Source organism: Pan paniscus, chromosome 11 (genome assembly GCF_029289425.2).
Source record: "Pan paniscus chromosome 11, NHGRI_mPanPan1-v2.0_pri, whole genome shotgun sequence".
NCBI classification, from domain to species: Eukaryota; Metazoa; Chordata; class Mammalia; order Primates; family Hominidae; genus Pan; species Pan paniscus.
The window spans coordinates 43,432,366-43,451,597 of NC_073260.2; the positions used below are offsets into that span (position 1 = coordinate 43,432,366).

Here is a 19,232-nt window from a genome sequence, read left to right on the forward strand (position 1 = left end):
CTTTCAATTTCATGTGATGGATTTATAGAGACAGATGAATTAAACATTATATTAAAAAGGAATAAAACCACTGGTAGGATCTGTATTCCAGGAAGAAAAAAGCATATTACATAATAGGTCAATGCACAGAAATAAAAAAAGGAATTTAACTAGAGCCTATGCTAATCATAAATCCCTTCCCTGTTCCAGAGTCCTGTTGTCTCTGGGGTCTTGGCCTGTCTTATCTAGGCCATGGAGTGGTGGGGGTGGGATGCTGCTAGTTCCTAGGCAGGAAATAGTGGCCAGTTACCCTTGTGGTGTCATTTCTGGGTCCTGGAAAGGAGACCACTGCTGACCCCTGACTCACCAACCAACAATTAATGATGGAAATCCCACCGGCCTCCCCGGACAAAGGCAGCCCAGACCTGGACTCATTCACATGCAAAGGAAGTGGCCAGAAGTGGCTGCTGTTGGCAGGGGTGAGGGACGGGAGAGCGCGCTAAGTGGCCTGTGTCTGTGGGGGAGGGAGAGGGTGGAGCAGCACAAGCCGGCCTGAGGTTAGGAGCCTGCGGTGTCTCCAGGAAAGCAGAGGCGGCTGTGGGGGGCGCCGGGGCTGAAGAGCCAAGTGTGGAGACTGCTCCATCTTGCCCATCTCCAGAAACTCAGACCACCCATCCATTAAAGGCAGGTGGATGAGCAAGGGGGCCTCGCAGGCATTCCAAATCACACTGAACCTGTGCCCCACTGCCTGACCCATTCAGCATCCCTATTAACAGACACTCGCTGCCGTGTGGCCGGGACCCCGCTGGCGCTGCGGGTCCTTCCACCCCAGTTAGGAAGGGTCATGGTTCCCGCGGAAGCCCCTGCCAGGGTGAATAAACTCGGCGTGGGGCTGACGGGCTCTGAATTACTCCGTTGCTTACAAGCCGAGTGCCCCTCTGTGCCTCAGTTTCTCCTTCTATAAAACAATACGAATACCGGCCCAGAAGCGTTGTTAGGCAGATTAAACGAGAAAATCCACTGGAAGTGTTTAACAAACGACACACAATATGGGCTTCATACCTGTCAGCCGATGTCCCCTGCAGCCTTTATTCCCTACCCAATCCCCCTTAGCCTGCTATGTGGAGATACAGGAGGCTTGCACCCGCCGCGGTCCCGGTGTATTTTAACGGGCTCCCGGGGAAGCGGTGTGGAAAATGGATTAGGGAGGGAGGAGGCCAGAGCCTCGGAACCCGGGGAGAGGTCTGCAGGCATCCAGATGGGAGCTGGAAGGGCAGGACAGGGCCCTTGGCAGGGGGATCCAGGAAATATTTTGGAGAAATTCTCTCTAGGACTTGGTAACAGGTTGAGAGCGGCCACTTGGCCGGGGGCGCCGGCTTCTGAGGCGGGAGGGAGGTGGAGGAAGGGAAGGCAGCTGCAGGGCCGACCTGCGGGGTGGGCGTGAGGCCGGGGGATTGGGGCCGCAGGGGTTCGGCCTGGAGGAGCGGCGTGGGGGCGCCGGGGCCCCGATTCCATCCTGGGCGGGTCGGCCCCGCAGCCGCTGCGCTGGGAACCCCCTAGGCGCCCCGCAGTACCCGGCGTCCTTCCTGCCTCCTCCTCGCCCCTGTCCTCCGTCCGAGCCCCAGTCCCGCCGACCCTGCCGGCGCCTCCGCCCTCCCGCCCTCGGCTTTCCACGACCTCGGCGCGACGCACGCGGGATCCAGTGGAGACTGCTTTCCCATACGCCGCCATCCAGGGCGGGGAAGGGAGCGGACCCTCCCGGCTCCAGGTGCCTGGGCCCCCGGCGGCCTGCGGAGGCCTCGCCCCACGCCACCCGCCCACTGGCCTCGTCTTCGCGCGGGGGTGAGAGCAAAGGAGGCACTCGGCCCATCGCCAACCCGGGTCCCCTTCCCGCCCGTCGCTATCCGAGAATTTGCCCCGTGTCCCCTAGGCCGCGGGGGTCGGAAGAACCGAGGGGCGGACCCCGCAGAGGGCTGCGCCGCCCTCCCTTCTCTCCCCGCGGGAAGCAGCCCCCAGGACCGCCCCTCGCTCCCTGCCCGGGAGGGACTGGGCTTCCCCGAGGTGTGCGGCTCCTGGAGAACTCGCTTTCCCGTTTCCAGCCGTCCAAGCCATCAGTTAATCGCTTGCTTTCTCTTTTCTTTACAGAGAAAAGCAGCCTGATTCGGAGGAACGGATTGCTTGGGGCGGCTCCCAGCTCGAGTTGTGGGCCCCGCCGCGGGTGCCCTTCGGAAACGCGCTGACACCAGGCGAAGCCGCCTCTGCCCGGACGCAGCCCGACACTTGGCCCGCGGGGTTCCCCGGGACGCCTGAGAGTAATGGGCGCGAGGGGGAAAGCCGAACGGCCTCCCTGTGCCCGGCGCAGGCGGTGCCCCCTAGCTGGGTTCGCCGCGGCGGCGCTGCGAGCCCCCGACACGGAGGACTTTTGGTCCAACAGTCCGACGGGGCCCGGTGCGCCGTTCCCTCCGCCCTCTCCCCGCTCCCCGGCCCGCGCGTCTTGGAGGGTGGGTGAACTGTCGGAAGCACTCTATGCCTGGCCAACCCAAACCAGGAACCTCCGCACCAAACAGCCCACGTTGCTGCTGCTCTGCGGTTTTAACGGCCAAGGGAGACTGGAGAAGGGGTGTTCTGCCTTCCCATTGTCTTAGGCCCGTCCACTCCCCATCCCCACAGTTTGGAAGTGGCCTTTTCTGAGGACTCCAGCGCAAAGCATGTTTCTCCTTTTGAGCTGCGGAAGCCTTGCTTGTTCCCGCCATTGGGAGGGCATTCCATCATCTGCAGCTGCGTTCCTCGGTGGGCCTTGTCCCTTAGCGTCCACCTAGGGGACATTCTAAGCTTCTTGAGACCTGCTTGTCCACCCCAACATGTCTCAGCATATGGCTGTGCCCTAAGGGGTCTTTGAGGGCATTTTAGGAGGTGAGCGGCGCCCCTACCTGGGCTCCGCGGGGCCGATTCGGTTTGCCCTTTGCTGGCATGTCAGTGAATTAACTGCTGTCCTTGGGACGACCTGCCCTATGATTTGGCCTCTGGAGCATCCCGGGTGTGTATTTCAGAACTCCTCCCATCTTATCCACCTGCTGAAGGCCTGGCCCCCTGATATGGTTTGGCTCTGTTTCCCCACCCAAATCTCACCTTGAATTTTAATAATCCCCACGTGTCATGGGCGGGACCAGGCGGAGGTAATTGAATCATGGAGGTGGTTTCCTGAACGCTGCTCTCGTGACAGTGAGTTCACAAGATCTTTTTTTTTTTTAACGGAGTATCACTCTGTCACTCAGGCTGGAGTGCAGTGGCGCGATCTCGGTTCACTGCAACCTCTGCCTCCCGGGTTCAAGCGATTCTCCTGCCTCAGCCTCCCAAGTAGCTGGGATTACAGGTGCGCGCCATCACGCCCGGCTAATGTGTATTTTTAGTAGAGAAAGGGTTTCACCATGTTGGTTAGGCTGGTCTCGAACTCCTGACGTTGTGATCTGCCTGCCTCGGCCTCCCAAAGTGCTGGGATTACACGCGTGAGCCACTGTGCCCAGCCGATCTGATGCTTTTATAAAGGGCTTCCCCCCGTCCCCCTTCCTGTCTCTCACCACCCTGTGAGAAAGGTGCCTTTCTTCCCCCTTCACGTGAACTGCCTCCATGATTGTAAGCTTCCTGAGGCCTCCCCAGCTATAAGGAACTGTGAGCCAATTAAACTGCTTTATAAATTAACCCAGGTATTTCTCGGGTATTTCTTCATAGCAGCGTCAGAATGGACTGATACACCCCCAATGTGGAGTAGGGGAAGCTGAGGGAGTTAGGAGGTCCCAGCAAGGTGAAGGTGTGATGGGGTCTTGGGACAGTGAGAGTGCTGCCTCAGGCAACAGTGGGCAGGTCATTGAGGCTCCACTGAGCTTGGTGAGCAGGAAGCTGAGAGAGGGAGGTGTCGATTCAGGAGTCAGGGGTGACATGGAAGGAACCTAGGGCTTTGCCAGGCACAGGTGAAGGAAGGCCACTTAGGTACTGGCAGTGGGAAGAGAGGGCAGGGAGTGGTGGACGGAGAGGAAGAGAAAGCTGAACACTGGAGCACAAATGCGGGTGCTGGGAGGCAAGCAGAGGGGGCTGGGGGCTTCTCATATGGTGCATCCTGGCATTTATATTTTGAAAAATAATTGTTTTGTTCCCATTAGTGCTTTTATAATAGTTTTAGGAAAGAAGAGAAAATATGAATTAGCTATTATGAGGCTTCTTTTGAAGTTTCTTTCAGTTCAGAAACATATCCCACTTTACAAAAAAATTAAGAAAATTCAAAGTTAAAAAATGTAGGGAGGCCAATAATTGACATTTTAGTCTGACAAGACAACTCACTGGAGTTTCCTTAGAGACATATTAGAAATTCAGAGCTGCATACGCATTTTTCCCCCTGCCAGATAAACTGAAACAACATAAAGTGAGTTTTAGTTATTTCTTTCAACGAGACTGCGAGGCCTATTTAGCTAACGAAAAAGATATCTGTAGAAAGAAGCATTCTTGATTCTTATCTACAAGACAGAGCAGTAAAAAACCAAGAATGTCAGATGAGTATTATCTCTGTCCATGGCAGAAAGGTATCATGTTGGTATAATTAAGATTGGTCTTAATGGAAACTTAGGCAATAAATATAACCATCATAGTTTAACCTGCAGCAAAGCAAATAAAATACATGAAATATAATAGAAAAACAATGCAGGCAAAGGCAGGCAGATTGCTTGAGTCCAGAAGTTCGAGACCAGACCTGGGCAATATGGCGAAACCCTGTCTCTAAAAAAAAAAAAAAAAAAAAAAAATGCAAAAATTAGCCGGGCAGGGTGGTGCACATCTGTGGTCCCAGCTACTTGGGAGGCTGAGGTGGGAAGATCCCTTGATCCTGGGAGGTCGAGGCTGCAGTGAGCTATGATTGTGCCATTGCACTCCAACCTAGGTGACAGAGTGAGACTCTGTCTTACAAAAAAAGAAAAACAATGCTATGTGTGAATTTTTTTCCAATCTTTTAATAAGGAAAATGTTTTTTTCAAAATAATGGCTTATATGGAGTGTCAATATAAAAACCATATAATTTCAAATTGATAAGTAAAATATAGTCAGCAATCTCACATACGTCAAAATTTGGTATATAACACACATTCTGGAGAGGTGTTGCTTTTGGTCTTACTTTTTTTCCATTTTTAAAATTGTAAAATACATACAAAATTTAGCATTTTAATGACTTTTAAGTGTACACTTCAGTGTCATTAAATTCACATTGCTGTGCAACCATCACGACCATCCATCTTCAGGCCACTTTTCATCCTGTATAACAGAAACTCTACACCCATTAATAACTCCCCTTTCTCCCCTCCCTCCAGCGTCTAGCAACCACCATTCTACTTTGTCTCTATGAATCTGACTAATCTAGGTACTTTATATAAGTGGAATCATACAGTATTTGTCCTTCTGTGTCTGATTTATTTCACTTTGCATACCATCCTCAAGATTCATCTATGTTGTAGCACGTGTCCGAATTTCCTTTCAAGGCTGAATAATATTCCTGTGTGTGTAATATTTTGCTTATTCATCGATAGCTACTTGGAATGCTTTCTTCGTGTTGTAGCCATTGTGAATAATGCCACTATGAACACAGATGTTCAAATATGCGTGGACATTTTTATAGGAATGTAACAACAACAAAAAGCACACAGTGGGCTCCATCATGAGCTCAGCTGCATATAGAGATGGGGGGTGCTGGAAGTCGTGGTGGGGCAACTGAAGCACCTCTCTGGAAATACTGTGTCCCAGGGGGACAGAAGGTCAGGCAGGTGGGTCCTGCCCAGGGACAAACCTTACTATCACTGGCACATCAGAATTCCTGTGAAACTGCAAAAACAAAAAGGGTGCCTGTGCTGAGCCCTAGACCCCCTGATTCAGAGTCTCTTGATGAGGACCCTGGACATGTGCATGCTTAAAAGCCTCTCTGGAGGTTCTGACTTGCTACCCTTGGGGCTGGGAACCACACAGCCTGGGACTTGGGAAGGAAGGGTGAATCTGTCTTTCCTCCTAGGGGCAGAGAGTAACTATCAGATGCACTGTTTTCCTAGTGAAACCCTGCAAGACCCTGAGGCAAAATAGCTCTCCTGGGGTGGCCCTTTAGCCAAGCAAAAGTGAGATGTTCTTCCCTCCTGCAACAAATACCAAGTGGAGCCAGCCGTACATGCCACAGTGTACAGGGGCTGTCACCAAGAGGAAAGTGGCTTATGAACCATCCCAGTAAGGCCTCCTAGAAGCACTGGGCAGAGGATGCTTTGCAATCTCTGGTGGAAGATGAAACCAGAAACAAGTCTGTATCCGTGATGATGGAATGAGCAGCAGGCAAGGAGCCTAGAAAGTGATGGGCACTCTTGCTCTTTGAAGGTGTGTGCCTGTCATTGGGGCTGACAGGTTCAGTGACATCCTTGGTGAGGCCTAGATCCTAGATCCACTGTTAGCTGGATTTGTGACATAAAAATCCCTCACATGCAAACAAACAAACAAACACACAAAAAAACCTTTAAGGCAGGCAGTGATCCCCATTCCTTTGGATTTTATAGACCAGTAAGTGTCAAATAAAACTTCTGGGACTGATATATGATTACCAACTTTTATGTAAGGACAATGAAAAAGACCAAAAGGTATGATCTACCATCATTTTGATATCATAAAAGAAGGATAACTTCAGAATTTAAAAGCGTACACATTGAACTTTAATTAGAAAATAACCGTGTATTTCCTGTGGCTTTCTCATTTTCTGTGGAAGGATGAAAAGTTTATCATCATCTCTGCAAACTAAGGCTTCTTTGCCTTGAATACTTAGGGGCAGCTGCACCATTTGCAGATGTTATTTATTTCCTTGAAGAGGTGTTTTCAGGGCTGTAAGAGAATCCTGAGGAATTCAAGTGCAAAAATCTCTTGGTATCTTGCCTCCGTTTCCAATATTAATAGCTGTGTGGTGAGTGTTCAGCCAGAAACGGTATCATTGCTTAAGTAAAAAAGATTGTGGCAAGTAGCATCATGAAAACAAAGTTGAAAGGTTTTCTTAGAAATGATCTCATCTCTGTGGTTTTCAAACTAGTGCTCCATGGAGCCACAGTGGTGTTGCTTGAAGCAACAGACTTGCATTTTAATTGTTTTACTAGTTAAGTTTCTGATTAAGATACAGTTCAGTTGCTTTAAGAAAATGGCTGACCACCACTGATCTAATCCATCACCAATTTAAAGGGGAAACTAAGGCTAAAAGGAGGTAAGGGATTTGCTTGAGGCCACCCATTTAGTTGGCAGAACTTGGTGACACAACACCAGTGGAGTGGGGGTAGGAAGGATCTTGTCAAACCTTCCTAGTGTCTGTTCTCAGGTCATCAATGGTTGTACCAAATCTTTCCATCACTCCATTGCAGGGAGTCCACTCCACCTGACAGTTTCCGTTCTGAAACAGACAGGCTCCTTTTCATATTGGACTCTGCATTCCACCTGACACACTTTCCTACATAATAGTGATAAATATTTCACTGACAACTGTTGGAAACTAATTTTTAAACTCCAGTTCTGCATTTTTGCTCCCATTTTGACTACTATTGATAAAAGTTTCCTTTTTTATTTTTGAGATGGAGTCTTGCTCTGTCACCCAGGCTGGGGTGCAGTGGCACAATCTTGGCTCACTGCAAGCTCTGCCTCCCAGGTTCACGCCATTCTCCTGCCTCAGCCTCCCGAGTAGCTGGGACTACAGGCGCCCACCACCACGCCTGGCTAATTTTTGTATTTTTTTTTTTTTTTTTAGTAGAGACGGGGTTTCACCGCATTAGCCAGGATAGTCTCGATCTCATGACCTTGTGATCCGCCTGCCTCGGCCTCCCAAAGTGCTGGGATTACAGGCGTGAGCCACTGTGCCCGGCCTAAAAGTTTCTTTAATAGCATTTATTGGCTGGGCACGGTGGCTCACACCTGTAATCCCAGCACTTTGGGAGGACAAGGCAGGTGGATCGCTTGCGGCCCGGAGATTGAGACCACCCTGGCCAACATGGTGAATCCCCATCCCTACTAAAAATACAAAAAAATTAGCTGGGCGTGGTGGCACGCACCTGTAGTCCCAGCTACTCGGGAGGCTGAGGCAGGAGAATTGCTTGACCCGGGGGGCGGAGGCTGCAGTGAGCCGAGATCGAGCCACTGCACTCCAGCCTGGCGACAGAGTGAGACTCAATCTCAAAACAAAAACAAAAACAAAAACTGTACATATATGAAGACTATAGAGCTAATATTTATATGAATATCATAATTTACAAGGTATTAAAATGTTTGAACTACACTGTCTTGTATATAAACTGAAATGAAGTGGTATCTACTTACTGGAGTTCCTCAGATAGCTGATCACATTGTAGGCTGAAAACATCTACAAGTCAAGTCTATCAAGGACCATATCATGCACTCATTGTGTAGAAGGCCCCTCAATGGCAAAACATACCATCTGATAAGTCTGGACACAACTCAGCTGCACACAGCAAACAAATGATGAACTCATATAATTTAAAACAGCGTTTTCACGCTGTGGATCTTAACCATGGGCCATGAAATTCAATTCAGTGGGTTGTGAGAGGATTAACACACACACAAACCCACTGCCCTACCAAACACAATCCTAGAAGAGAAAAATGTCAAAGTATGTTACATGGCTTATGAGTAAATATTTCATAAACATTTTCTTCCAATCATATATGTACGAACACATATGTACTGAGTCATGACATAAAATATATTTTACAATTCTCTAGGGCAAAACATTGCTCTAAAGAAAAGCATACTTGGCCGATCAGTCCCTTGAGAAGACTTTTGTTTTTAATTTTTTGTTCACTTCTGAGCAATGACTCTACATCCTGAGTACACGGAAGCCCTCTCTCCTCAACTTGATAGCAGCGCTCTTTAGCACAGCCAGTTCCCGGCTCAGGCTGTTTTCTGGAGGGATGTGTCCTCCTCTTGCAGCCCTGTGTACTAACTGAAGGACAGCTGCAGCGGTGCATCTGAACCTGCAGCGGAGGCAGCTCAGGTCCTGCCTACAGCATGCACATGTGATGCCAGGGGCTTTCCACCATGATTTTTCACTGACATGATTTCCTTTCATTCACCTGTAGCTCTGCCTTACCTGTAGAGCTCAAGCTCCTAGCACAGAACACAGGGGCTGAGTAAAGGCTTCTAAATACATGCATTCAACAATAAGCACATTCATTTTGCTATAAACCATAAATATTACACTCAAAATATAACAGTTTCTAACAAAATAAAAAGTTTACCCATTTCTTCATACTTAAGAACTACAAAAGTACTATACAAACCTTTATTTACATTAAATCACAATAGGTACATAAAAAGTTGAGGCACTGGTGTCTGTGGCTAATGGTAGTAATCACAGCTCATATAGTAAAGTGTATAACATTAACCTTTTAATTTTGAGCTGTTGCAAAATTACCATTTTAATATTATATATACCATATATTCAGTACCAATTATGACTTTTTTCTAAAATAATAATAGAACATGATGCCCAGGGAAAAAGAAAATACTTAATAACTTTCCCAAGTGCTAGTAAAAAACACATTGGTATACACCTGATTTGAGGGGCAGACATGATTCAGCCTATGAGCCATTAGGAGAGCAAAGCAAAGCTTTTTTAAACTGGAAGGACACTCATGCTGATTCAGTACAGACTCTTCATCTTTCATACTGGGAAACAATGCTCACCAGGGCAAGTGTCATATCATTATGTAATACAGTAAGAAAGATGTCCCAGGTCTCCTATTAACAAACCTAGAATCTTTTCTAATTCATAACAGAGGTTTATACTATAAATACAATCATATTCTTGAAAGATCAAATCAAATATCAAGAAAAACAGATCCATGACAATACTTTAGACTTCAAAAAATCCTAAAGCAATAATTTAATAAAAATATATGTCAACAACTGTGTTCAAGATAATAGAATCAGTGTGGAATCCAGTGCCGTGAACAGTGATGGCAGCAGTTTACTGGTGCAGTAATTCATTTATATGCTTATGTGGTACTCTGTGTATTGGTTGCGTTTTCATCTGTATCACTTGGGCTAAATTTCTTCCATAAAAATTTCTCATTTGATTTCCAAAGAGAAGTTGCTGGCTCTTCTCTCCTTTTAGAGGGTGCTGCTAGAGGTGCTTTTTCACACAGAGTCTCTATTACTGCCAAGTCTGTGAGTTTACTAAGACTCTCATCATTCTGCTCATTCAAGATGTCCCAGAAATCTTTTGGTCTCTGTTTTGCTTTTTCCATGGGCCCTGAAACAACTTTCTTTGGCAGTTGTGTGGGACTGTTCCCATGACTTTTAAAAAGGTCATCAAGAATAGAGGTATCACCAAGTAAGCTTATCACAGAAGTATTTTCCAGCACTGGATTTTCTATCTTTTTGTTTTCCAATTTGAGAAGGGGTTCTTTTCTTGAAATGCCCGTTCTTGTGAGGTCCTGTTGGTCTTTCATGGTATTTTCTAACCTTCTCTCACGTGTTTCAGACTCACTGTTCAGAGAACGGGATGTCACAGTATCTTCGGATGCTTGGCTGTTTTTCCCACTGTCAATCTCTTGAGTAGAACTAACAGGTGATTTCTTAGTTTCTGCATCATTAAAAAACACCTCTTCTCTATAGGAACTACGATTCTGAAACTTAACTGATTTTCTTTTATATGTTTTTAGGCTGCAAACTTGAGAAATTTTGTTGGTAGAATCTTTAAATGACAAGGTTTCAGAATCTGACAGCCTTGGTTTTATAAGAGATTCTCTTTTATCAGATTTCTTCCGGGTGCGCTGCTCTCCTTTCTCAAAGGAAGAATTGTTGAATTGTGACACAGAATCCACAAAAAATTCTTTTACCTCTGGATATTGAGAAGCATAAAAGTCTCTTAGCATTTTCTGTCGTTCTTCTGATGTGGCATTGGTTATATGTTTAGCAAATTCGTTTACAGAAGACGAGTTAAAATAAGAGGCCATTTCTTCAAATTGTTTTCTAAAGATTAAATGAACAAAACTAGTGGTTATTTTCATTACATTTTATTTTGAAAGAACTCATCACCAGTAACAGGAAATGTAGAGGCCACAGAAGGTAATCTTGTTCCTTTAGCATACGTCTGCTGAATTCCACAATGAAAACACATTTTATCCTAGTAGAGTGAGGCCTCTACCCTTATGCTACTGAGAAAAGTATTTTAGCTCACAAAATCACCAGCTTTGTAAGTTATTTTGATTTATGGTATTATATTAGGTATTTCCTGGGAATTATGGAGGCCGAGCATGCTACTCCTCCTTGAGCCAATTTATGACTGACATGAGGATCATGATTTATAGACTCTGTACTTGAAAATCTATATTGTATTCAAGTCTCATGAAATGAAATTGTCAAAGAATCTTAACGAAAAGAGCAAATTCTGAAAAATTAAGAAAGACATTTTTTTCCCTTCCTTCTCCTTTTCCCCTTCTTTTACAAATACAACATAGAAATTGCACAAGACTTTTTGATGAGCCCAAAGGAAAGTTCTAAACTGATAAACCTAGACTATTTTTTCCCCAGTTGGCATGGACACCTAAGCTAAGGAGTGAGATGCTATTAGAAGAAGTGTGTTGTATTCTTAGTGTAAGATACTAATAAAAGCTGTTGTATGCATGTATGAGGAAATGGGCCTTCAAGAACCTTGGTAAGATAGAGGCAGAAAGATTTAGGGACTTGGGCAATGAGCCCTGCTCCTTTCCCTAAATGAGGTTGCCATGGACTAAACTGTGCCCCTCCCCCAAATCATGCAGAAGCCCCCTAACCCAGGACGTAACAGTATTTGGAGTTAGAGCCTTCAGGAGGTAATTAAGGTTAAATGAAGTCATACGGGTGGGACCCTGATCCAACAGGATTAGTGTCCTTAGAAGAGATGCCAGAGAACCCATACAGTTTCTTTCTCTTCTGTCTCTTCCTCTCTGCCATGTAAGGATACAGGGAGATGGTGGCCACCTGCCAGCCAGGAAAAGGGCCCTCACTAGAAACTGAATCAGCTAACTTCTTGTTGTTGGCCATCCAGCCTCCAGAACTGTGGACACGAATTTCTGTTGTTTAAGCCACCCAGTCTATAGTATTTTGTTATGGCAATCCAAGCAGACTAAGACAATGGGTATTGCTTTGCTGATGATGAGTTTGGGCCATGAGATAGAACAGCTCAATGTTTATAAATACTCCTTTGAACAAAAGTCATAGATAGTGAGTGCAGCAGCACTTGATTAAAAGTCCTAAAGTTTTAGAAATTATATTTTACACCATAGTTCCTTAAAACATTCATTTATTTATTCACTTAACAAATATTTATAGAGCCTGTTATGTGCTAAGCACTATAGCAGGAACTATATAACAGCAAATAAGACTCCGTTTCCTATCTTCAAGGAGTTTACAGTTTACTTGGGCTAGACAAATGCATGAAAATCAAAGTAGAATAGAGTGATAAACCCATAATGTAAATTTACCATGAGGTAAATATGGGGCACTACTGGCATTCATAGAAAGGGAACCTAGGTCAGTGATTGGTGGTAGGCAAGGTGGGTAGAAAGGGTGTCTCTTCCTGACAAGTCAGTCAGGTAATGATGAGTGAGGAAGTCTCCCAGGGGGAGAGGGTGCAGGTACAGGCTCAGGTCCAAGATGACCTGGTTCACAGAGGGGCAGGAGAAACTGCAAGGAAGAGGCTAAAAATCATAGGGGGTCTGTAGGCCAAGTTTAGAAGTTTGAATTTTATCCTATGCACAACAGAGAATCCTTAGCATTAAAAAAATTACTTTTAATGTATGTTAGTAGGAGCTTCAATGCCACTTTTATTTTTGCCACGTAGACCAGGTTACATAGTTTGTGTTTCCTTTGCTTTTAGTGGCAGACCATAAAGCACACTCACAACTTTCTTTTGTGGCTTCAGATGGGCCCGTGGCTTCTAGTCCTCACTACACTGTCTTGTTAACTTCCCGAAATCCAGATACTATACATGCTTGATCAACAGCCACTTTCATCTCCAACAGAATATTTAGTAACACATACACATGACTCCAAATTTCTGTCCTGGAAATTGCCAATGTTCTTGTTGGAAAGTAACAAGCATGTTCTTAAGAGGTTCCAGTTTTCACTTCACATGAAGTAATGAGATATTATTCTATTTTTCATCTTCAAATCCATTTTCATGGCCCTTCTATTAAATACTTGTGTTTGTAAAGATTAAGTGATTGGCAAGGTTACAAGCTGATGTCTTTCATTTATCCAAGGCTTGGTGGTGTCTCAGCAACTGCCAAAGTAACTTCACCTCTGCTGTGCTGAAACCACGACCTCACCCGTGACCCTGTGAGCTGTCACCTCTGGGAGGAGAGCTGCTTCTAACCTCATTTTATCTGAGTAGTCTGCAAGTACACTATGCCACATGGTTGCTGCTTACAGGATAAGCTATAATTATCATTCACTTTATTTCTGCCTTTTAACTGGCTTTCCTAATTCTGGGCCTTCAGAATTTTCTCTAAGAATTTAAGGAACTGCAGGGTACAAACAGGGGGGGGGCATAAGCCAGCCAGTTTGTGAACAAAAATTAGTTAACTAGAGTAGACTTCCATAACCTACTTAGGGAAAGGGGGAAAAAAAGAAACCAAAGATATGTATCTTTCAGCAAGTGTATCAAAAGCAGTTATGTATCATGGATACAATTCAAAATCCTCTCTCTTTCTGGAGGAAGGGAGGTGGAACACACCTAAATTCATCTTCTGTCTGCCTAAGCTTCCGGAAGGAGAGGAGGACTGAACACTTCATTCAGATGATCATGTGACTGCAGTAGAGGGAAGTGCAGTCTTGATTCTGATTGACTAGGACAGTTAATGGAAAAGAGGGTGGTAAAATGTACATGGTTGGACAGTTTTACTTCTACATCCCTAATTGGTAACCTAAGCCAATAAGGCACATAGTGATTGAAACACTTGAACATGCCACCAGAACTCAACGAAGCTGACGAGTCTGTCATCGCTCTGCCCACGGCTCAAGATGCGTATGCAGCATGCTGTACAGCATTGTGTCCATTCCAAAAGCAAACTCCCCGACCACAGCAGGTGCTCTATCAGTCACTTTCACAATGCTGATTGCAACATCTGATCTGGTGCCGGAGCTGAAGGATTTCATCAGGCTGGACAGATCAATTGTTGGAGAGAAAGGCAAAATAAAAATAGCACCATGGTGCATACCTGACTGGAAAAATGGGTAATGTTACCACCAAGTGCAAGGCTGTGAAGGCTGCTTTCTCACTTATCTATAATGCTGTGTGCAAACCCAGCTGTAACCTGATGCAGCAGATAAACAAAAGATTCAGTGCCCTACTCTCAGCTGTCAAGCCAGGAGGCACCACAACCTCTGTCGAACTCAACCCAGCATGTGACTTCAACAAAGCCGCAGCATGACTAGCTAGCAAGGGTCTTGACATCAAGATAACATGATTACTCTTTCAACTTGGTGCCGACCCTAACCTTGGGGTCACTGGGTGTGCCTTCATAAGTCAGTTTAAGCTCATCACAACCTTTTCTGAAATGACCTCATATGTTATAATGTGAAGTTTCATTGGGGAAGGATTCAATCATGCCTCACTGCTCCCTGGTGCAGGTTGTGACATAATGAAATTCATGAGCATTGAAGGACGACTCATTGAGAAACATGGGGAAGAACTTCCATTTCTTAGTCTTCTGACTCAGAGGGCACAAAGAATTAGCACCTGCAAAGTTCCCTAATCTCTGTAAGGTCACAAATACATGGAAAAGAAAGCTAGATAATTCACTCAGAGACTACCAGTCAACAAAGGAGTCCCCCTCCAAACTTACTGATCATGAGGTTGAAGAGGCAGCTTCAAAACCACCTTTTAAGAAGGCACTGGTGAGCAAAGAAGATGAAAAAGGACTATAAGCAGCATACAATATATCTAGGGAAGATATTAAAGTTGCACTGACATTGAAGCCCAGAACAGAACAAACCAGTGTCCTAACATGGCTCTTGGAGGCGATCGAGAACAGAGAACGCATGCAAACTTAGGGAAAAAAAGGTATATGGTCAGTCTCCTGGCAAAATATTTGCCCAAAGTGAAAAGGCACACTCGGCAAAAATCCTTGTTGCCGATCTGTTCTGTGGGGAGGTACACTGTGTGGCAGTGTGGAAGGTGGTCACCTTTCTCTGCAACTGCAGAGAGCTGAGAGCCATACTCCAACCAGCCACGCCAGCACTCCAAAGAGCTGCGGGGCCAGCTCTTCCCTGGGCAGCTGAGGAACCAGCTGCCTGGGAGTCGCCAAACCCCTGCAGGAAGTACTTTGAACCCAGAGACATTTCCCACTGCCCCCAGAAGCCAGCAGGACCAGTCCAACCATGCCTCCCATCCCTGTTCACTTCCGTCATCCATTACCACTGGCCTCTCATCTCCTCCTACTGTACATCTTGATCTAATCCAATCCCTCACCCTTCCAAGCCATCCCTCCGTGCCCCTGGAACCAAGAGTCCCCCGAGTCTTCTGCTTCTATGCTGAATGGTCCTGTGCTCTGCTGATATTGCCTCTTCCCATGCGGCCCTTGCAAGGCAAGGCTCTTGCATCTCACAGCTCTCCAACCTCAGGGTTAGTGCTTCTAGACAATGCTGCTTCCAGACCATTCTTTTCTCAGAAAACTCCTTCCCCTCTTTAACATTTATGCCATCCAGCTAAACTGTTCTCTCCTCAATCTTCAGTGACCCCTTCATTGCTTCCTGCTAGCAGCTAAACTCTCAAGATCCTGGATTAATCTTGCTTCCCACCCCATCTCTTGCCATCATTCTTGATAACGTCAATATCCATGTGGATGTCCCACCCAATATCTGGCCCACCAGTTTCTTTAGCTCACCTCCAAACTCATCTCAACTCCATGTTAGCCCCTACTCCCAAGTTTATAAATTGCCATTGTCATTACCATCAACAGCTCAACCTCCATGTCCCTGACTTAGTCATCTAAGGCTCCAGCTCAGCTGCTTGATGACTGCCCACAACAGCAATGCTGGGGGATATGCTGGTAACCTCAAATCCTCAAATTCACTGACTCTTGTGCTTTTACACTATCCATCAGCCTCCCTTGTCCAGCTTAGGTTTAACTTTATAAGCACTCCTTTACAAACATTCTTCAGCTTCCTTGCTTCTCTCTCCCTCCATTCTAACCCCTGGTCAGACCCAGCCATCTCTCTACTTGTTTCTGCAACAGAGCAACTGAAGCTTGCTGAATAAAATGTGCATACTGGACAGATGATTTTCCTGAAATTATTCTCAAATGGGAACTTAACACCACCCAGAAATTCTGGTCCCATTAAGCTTGCTTTCCTACTTTATAAATGACTTGTTTCCTAACTTCTCTCTCCCTAAATCTTTCTCCCTCTGAACTTATGGCTTCAGTTTTCAACTCATTGAGAAAATGTCACATCTGTGCCTGTGTTTGTCCCTTCTCTTTCAATGCCTCTCAAAGGCCAGACCGTGGCCTGTGGTTTGGGTACTGCCCTCCACTGCTTCCAGGCCCTCCCTCTTTCTGTTTTCACCTCTCTGACATGATCTCTTTTTTTCCTACAAGTCTTTTCCCTCAACACACAACAGGTTCTGTTATCTCAACTGTAAGTCCCACAGTGCCCTCCAGCTGCTGCTACTTTTTACATTCAAACTTACAGCACCGGCCACCTCCCGCCAGGGCCCGCGCACTGCTTCCATCCGAACTCATAGCACCGGCCACCTCCCGCCACGGCCTGCGCACTGCTTCCCAGGCTGCTCCTGCCAAGGTGCCTGCTGAGTGCTCTGCTGCTGTCTTCAGTGGGCAGTTTCCCACCTCATCTGCTTCTGGTTCTGAGCAGTATTTGACAAACTCCCTCCTTTTAAGATCCTCTCGCTACTCCTGCACTTCAGGACCTGATACTGTGCCTCTTATGCCTCCTCCAGAAGTAGCTGCTGCCTCCAGTCTGTGTCCTGGGACTTCTTTCCTCCTCTCTGTGCTCTATTTATAGGCTGCTCACATAGTCTCACAGTTCTGAAGACCATTTACAAACTCTATGCTGATGACTCCCAAATTTAAACTTTTAATCCCCAAACCAGGAGTAGCTCATACATACATTGCCTACTGAACCTTACCACAGAATGTCACATTTAATACGTGCAAAACGGAACTCCTGATTTTTTTCCTCTCGTTTCTCTCTGGTTTTCCCCATTCAGTACCTCCACTCTGTTGCTCAAAACAGAAAGAAGTAATCTTGTTCTCTTTCTTTCCCGAATCAGTCCATCACCAAATTGAATTCATCTACTTGGCTCTATCCTCATGACAACCACTCTGGTACAAACCCCCATCACCGAGTTCCTTCTCGTTACCCCTTATTCATTCTGCACTCTTCTACAGGGAAGCTGGAAACATCTTTTAAAAAGATACATCAGATCGTGCCATTCTTCAACAGTTTTCCACTGCACTTGGAACAAAATCCAAACTCTTTCTGTAGCCCCCAAGGGTTGGCATGCTCCAGCCCCACCTGCGTCCCTACCCTCCATCTCATGCTACTCTCTGCTTGGTTTATTCTGCACTAAGGCCACCAGTCTTCTCCCAGCTCCTTGACCACACCAAACCTCTTCCCTCCTTGGAGATGCTCCTACTCTGGTTCTTTGCATGGTTATCCTTCAGCTCTTAACTTAAATGCTACCCATGTAGACAGTCTTCCCTGACTTCCCAAAAGAAAGGTGGTTCCATGTCCCCTCCCCAACCTATTATTTGCTTTCTCTTTTTTCTTATAACACATCATTTTATAATTATTTGTAGGTTTACTTTTTAAAACTTCATGGTTTGATGCCAACCCCATTCCTCTGTACTGGAGGCTCTATGTCTGTCCTTTTTTTTTGAGACGGAGTCTCGCTCTGTCGCCCAGGTTGGAGTGCAGTGGCGCAATCTCGGCTCACTGCAAGCTCCGCCTCCCAGGTTCACTCCATTCTCCTGCCTCAGCCTCCTGAGTAGCTGTGACTACAGGTGCCCGCCACCACGCCCGGCTAATTTTTTGCATTTTTAGTAGAGACGGGGTTTCACCGTGTTAGCCAGGATGGTCTCAATCTCCTGACCTCGTGATCCACCCGCCTCGGCCTCCCAAAGTGCTGAGATTACAAGCGTGAGCCACCGCACCCAGCTGTCCTTTTTTTACACTGCATATTCAAGACTCAGCACAATGCCTGGGCATATATTAGGTGCTCAAAATATATTCATTGACTGAATGAATAAAATGCACTTAAGTATTTCATTTCTTTGTATAACATGATTTCCCTTTTTATGGTAATCAATTCAGGGATTAGCCTTCTAACAACATCTAAAACATTTGCAATTTATTTTTGAAATTCAGATTTTTCTGAAATATTCAGATGTCACTTATGGTTATAATTCAAGTATTTACATATTTTACTAATGAGCTACATTTCCTTTGAGAATTATTCTTCAAGTCTAGTATTGTCAGAGACAATATACCTGCGGATTCCTTTTGGTGTTTCTCCAATTATGAAGGTGGTCTGGTTTGTATGGTAGACTTTTTTCTTCTTCTGGTTTACAGGATTTGAAATGTAAAGAGGAAGTGAAATGCTGCCTTCACCCGGTTGCTGGCCTTTCTTTGTGTGTGGCAATGTATCTGCATCCACTTTTTCTTTGTATGTCTGAAAAAAAGAAAGGAAACAAAAGCTATGTCTGAAAAAATAGTCATTGTTGGTCAAATAATGAGAATGTCTTACTTTTTCTCAATACTCTTTATAATGAAGTAAATCATATTCTCCAACTGAAATCAATGTCAGAAGATATTAACCTAGGTCTTTAAGAAGATGACACAGGGAAAAAATTATTTTTATACCTTTCTTTAAGTTATACAAGTATTGGCAATAATATGTTATTTCCATTGTCAAGACTTGGGCATACTGATACATATGTTGATACCTACTATACCAAAGAAGGATAAAAATTAATGATTATATACACTATGGCATAAACATGGGATATCTAAAATTTTCTAATTTAGTAATTGCAAAATTATTAAGCAGTCTTTCAGTTGTCTAATTTCATTAATGGATACATGTAAAAAATACCAATCTTTATGTAATAATTAAATAAATAAGAAATCATAAATCTTACATTTCAACCTCTGCTGGGTTGCAAGAATATTTAGTGATTTTGAGATGC

General features: G+C 45.3%; 1 protein-coding gene across 3 annotated transcripts in view; it reads right to left on the reverse strand.

Moving 5' to 3' along the window:
• ERCC6L2 (ERCC excision repair 6 like 2) overlaps positions 1-19,232 on the reverse strand; it is a 186,428-nt gene that overhangs the window by 38,652 nt on the left and 128,544 nt on the right. For 2 of the 3 annotated variants that reach the window (XR_004673385.3, XM_034967797.3), the window contains exon 18: positions 18,534-18,715. Coding sequence is in view for 2 of the 3 variants with exons in the window: in XM_034967797.3 (XP_034823688.1) it covers positions 18,534-18,715 (182 nt within the window). In the remaining variant the exon portion in view is untranslated. Of the gene's footprint in view, positions 1-6,678; positions 11,014-18,533; positions 18,716-19,232 lie in introns of those variants that run through there. The other variant, XM_003811162.7, reaches the window with a different exon arrangement.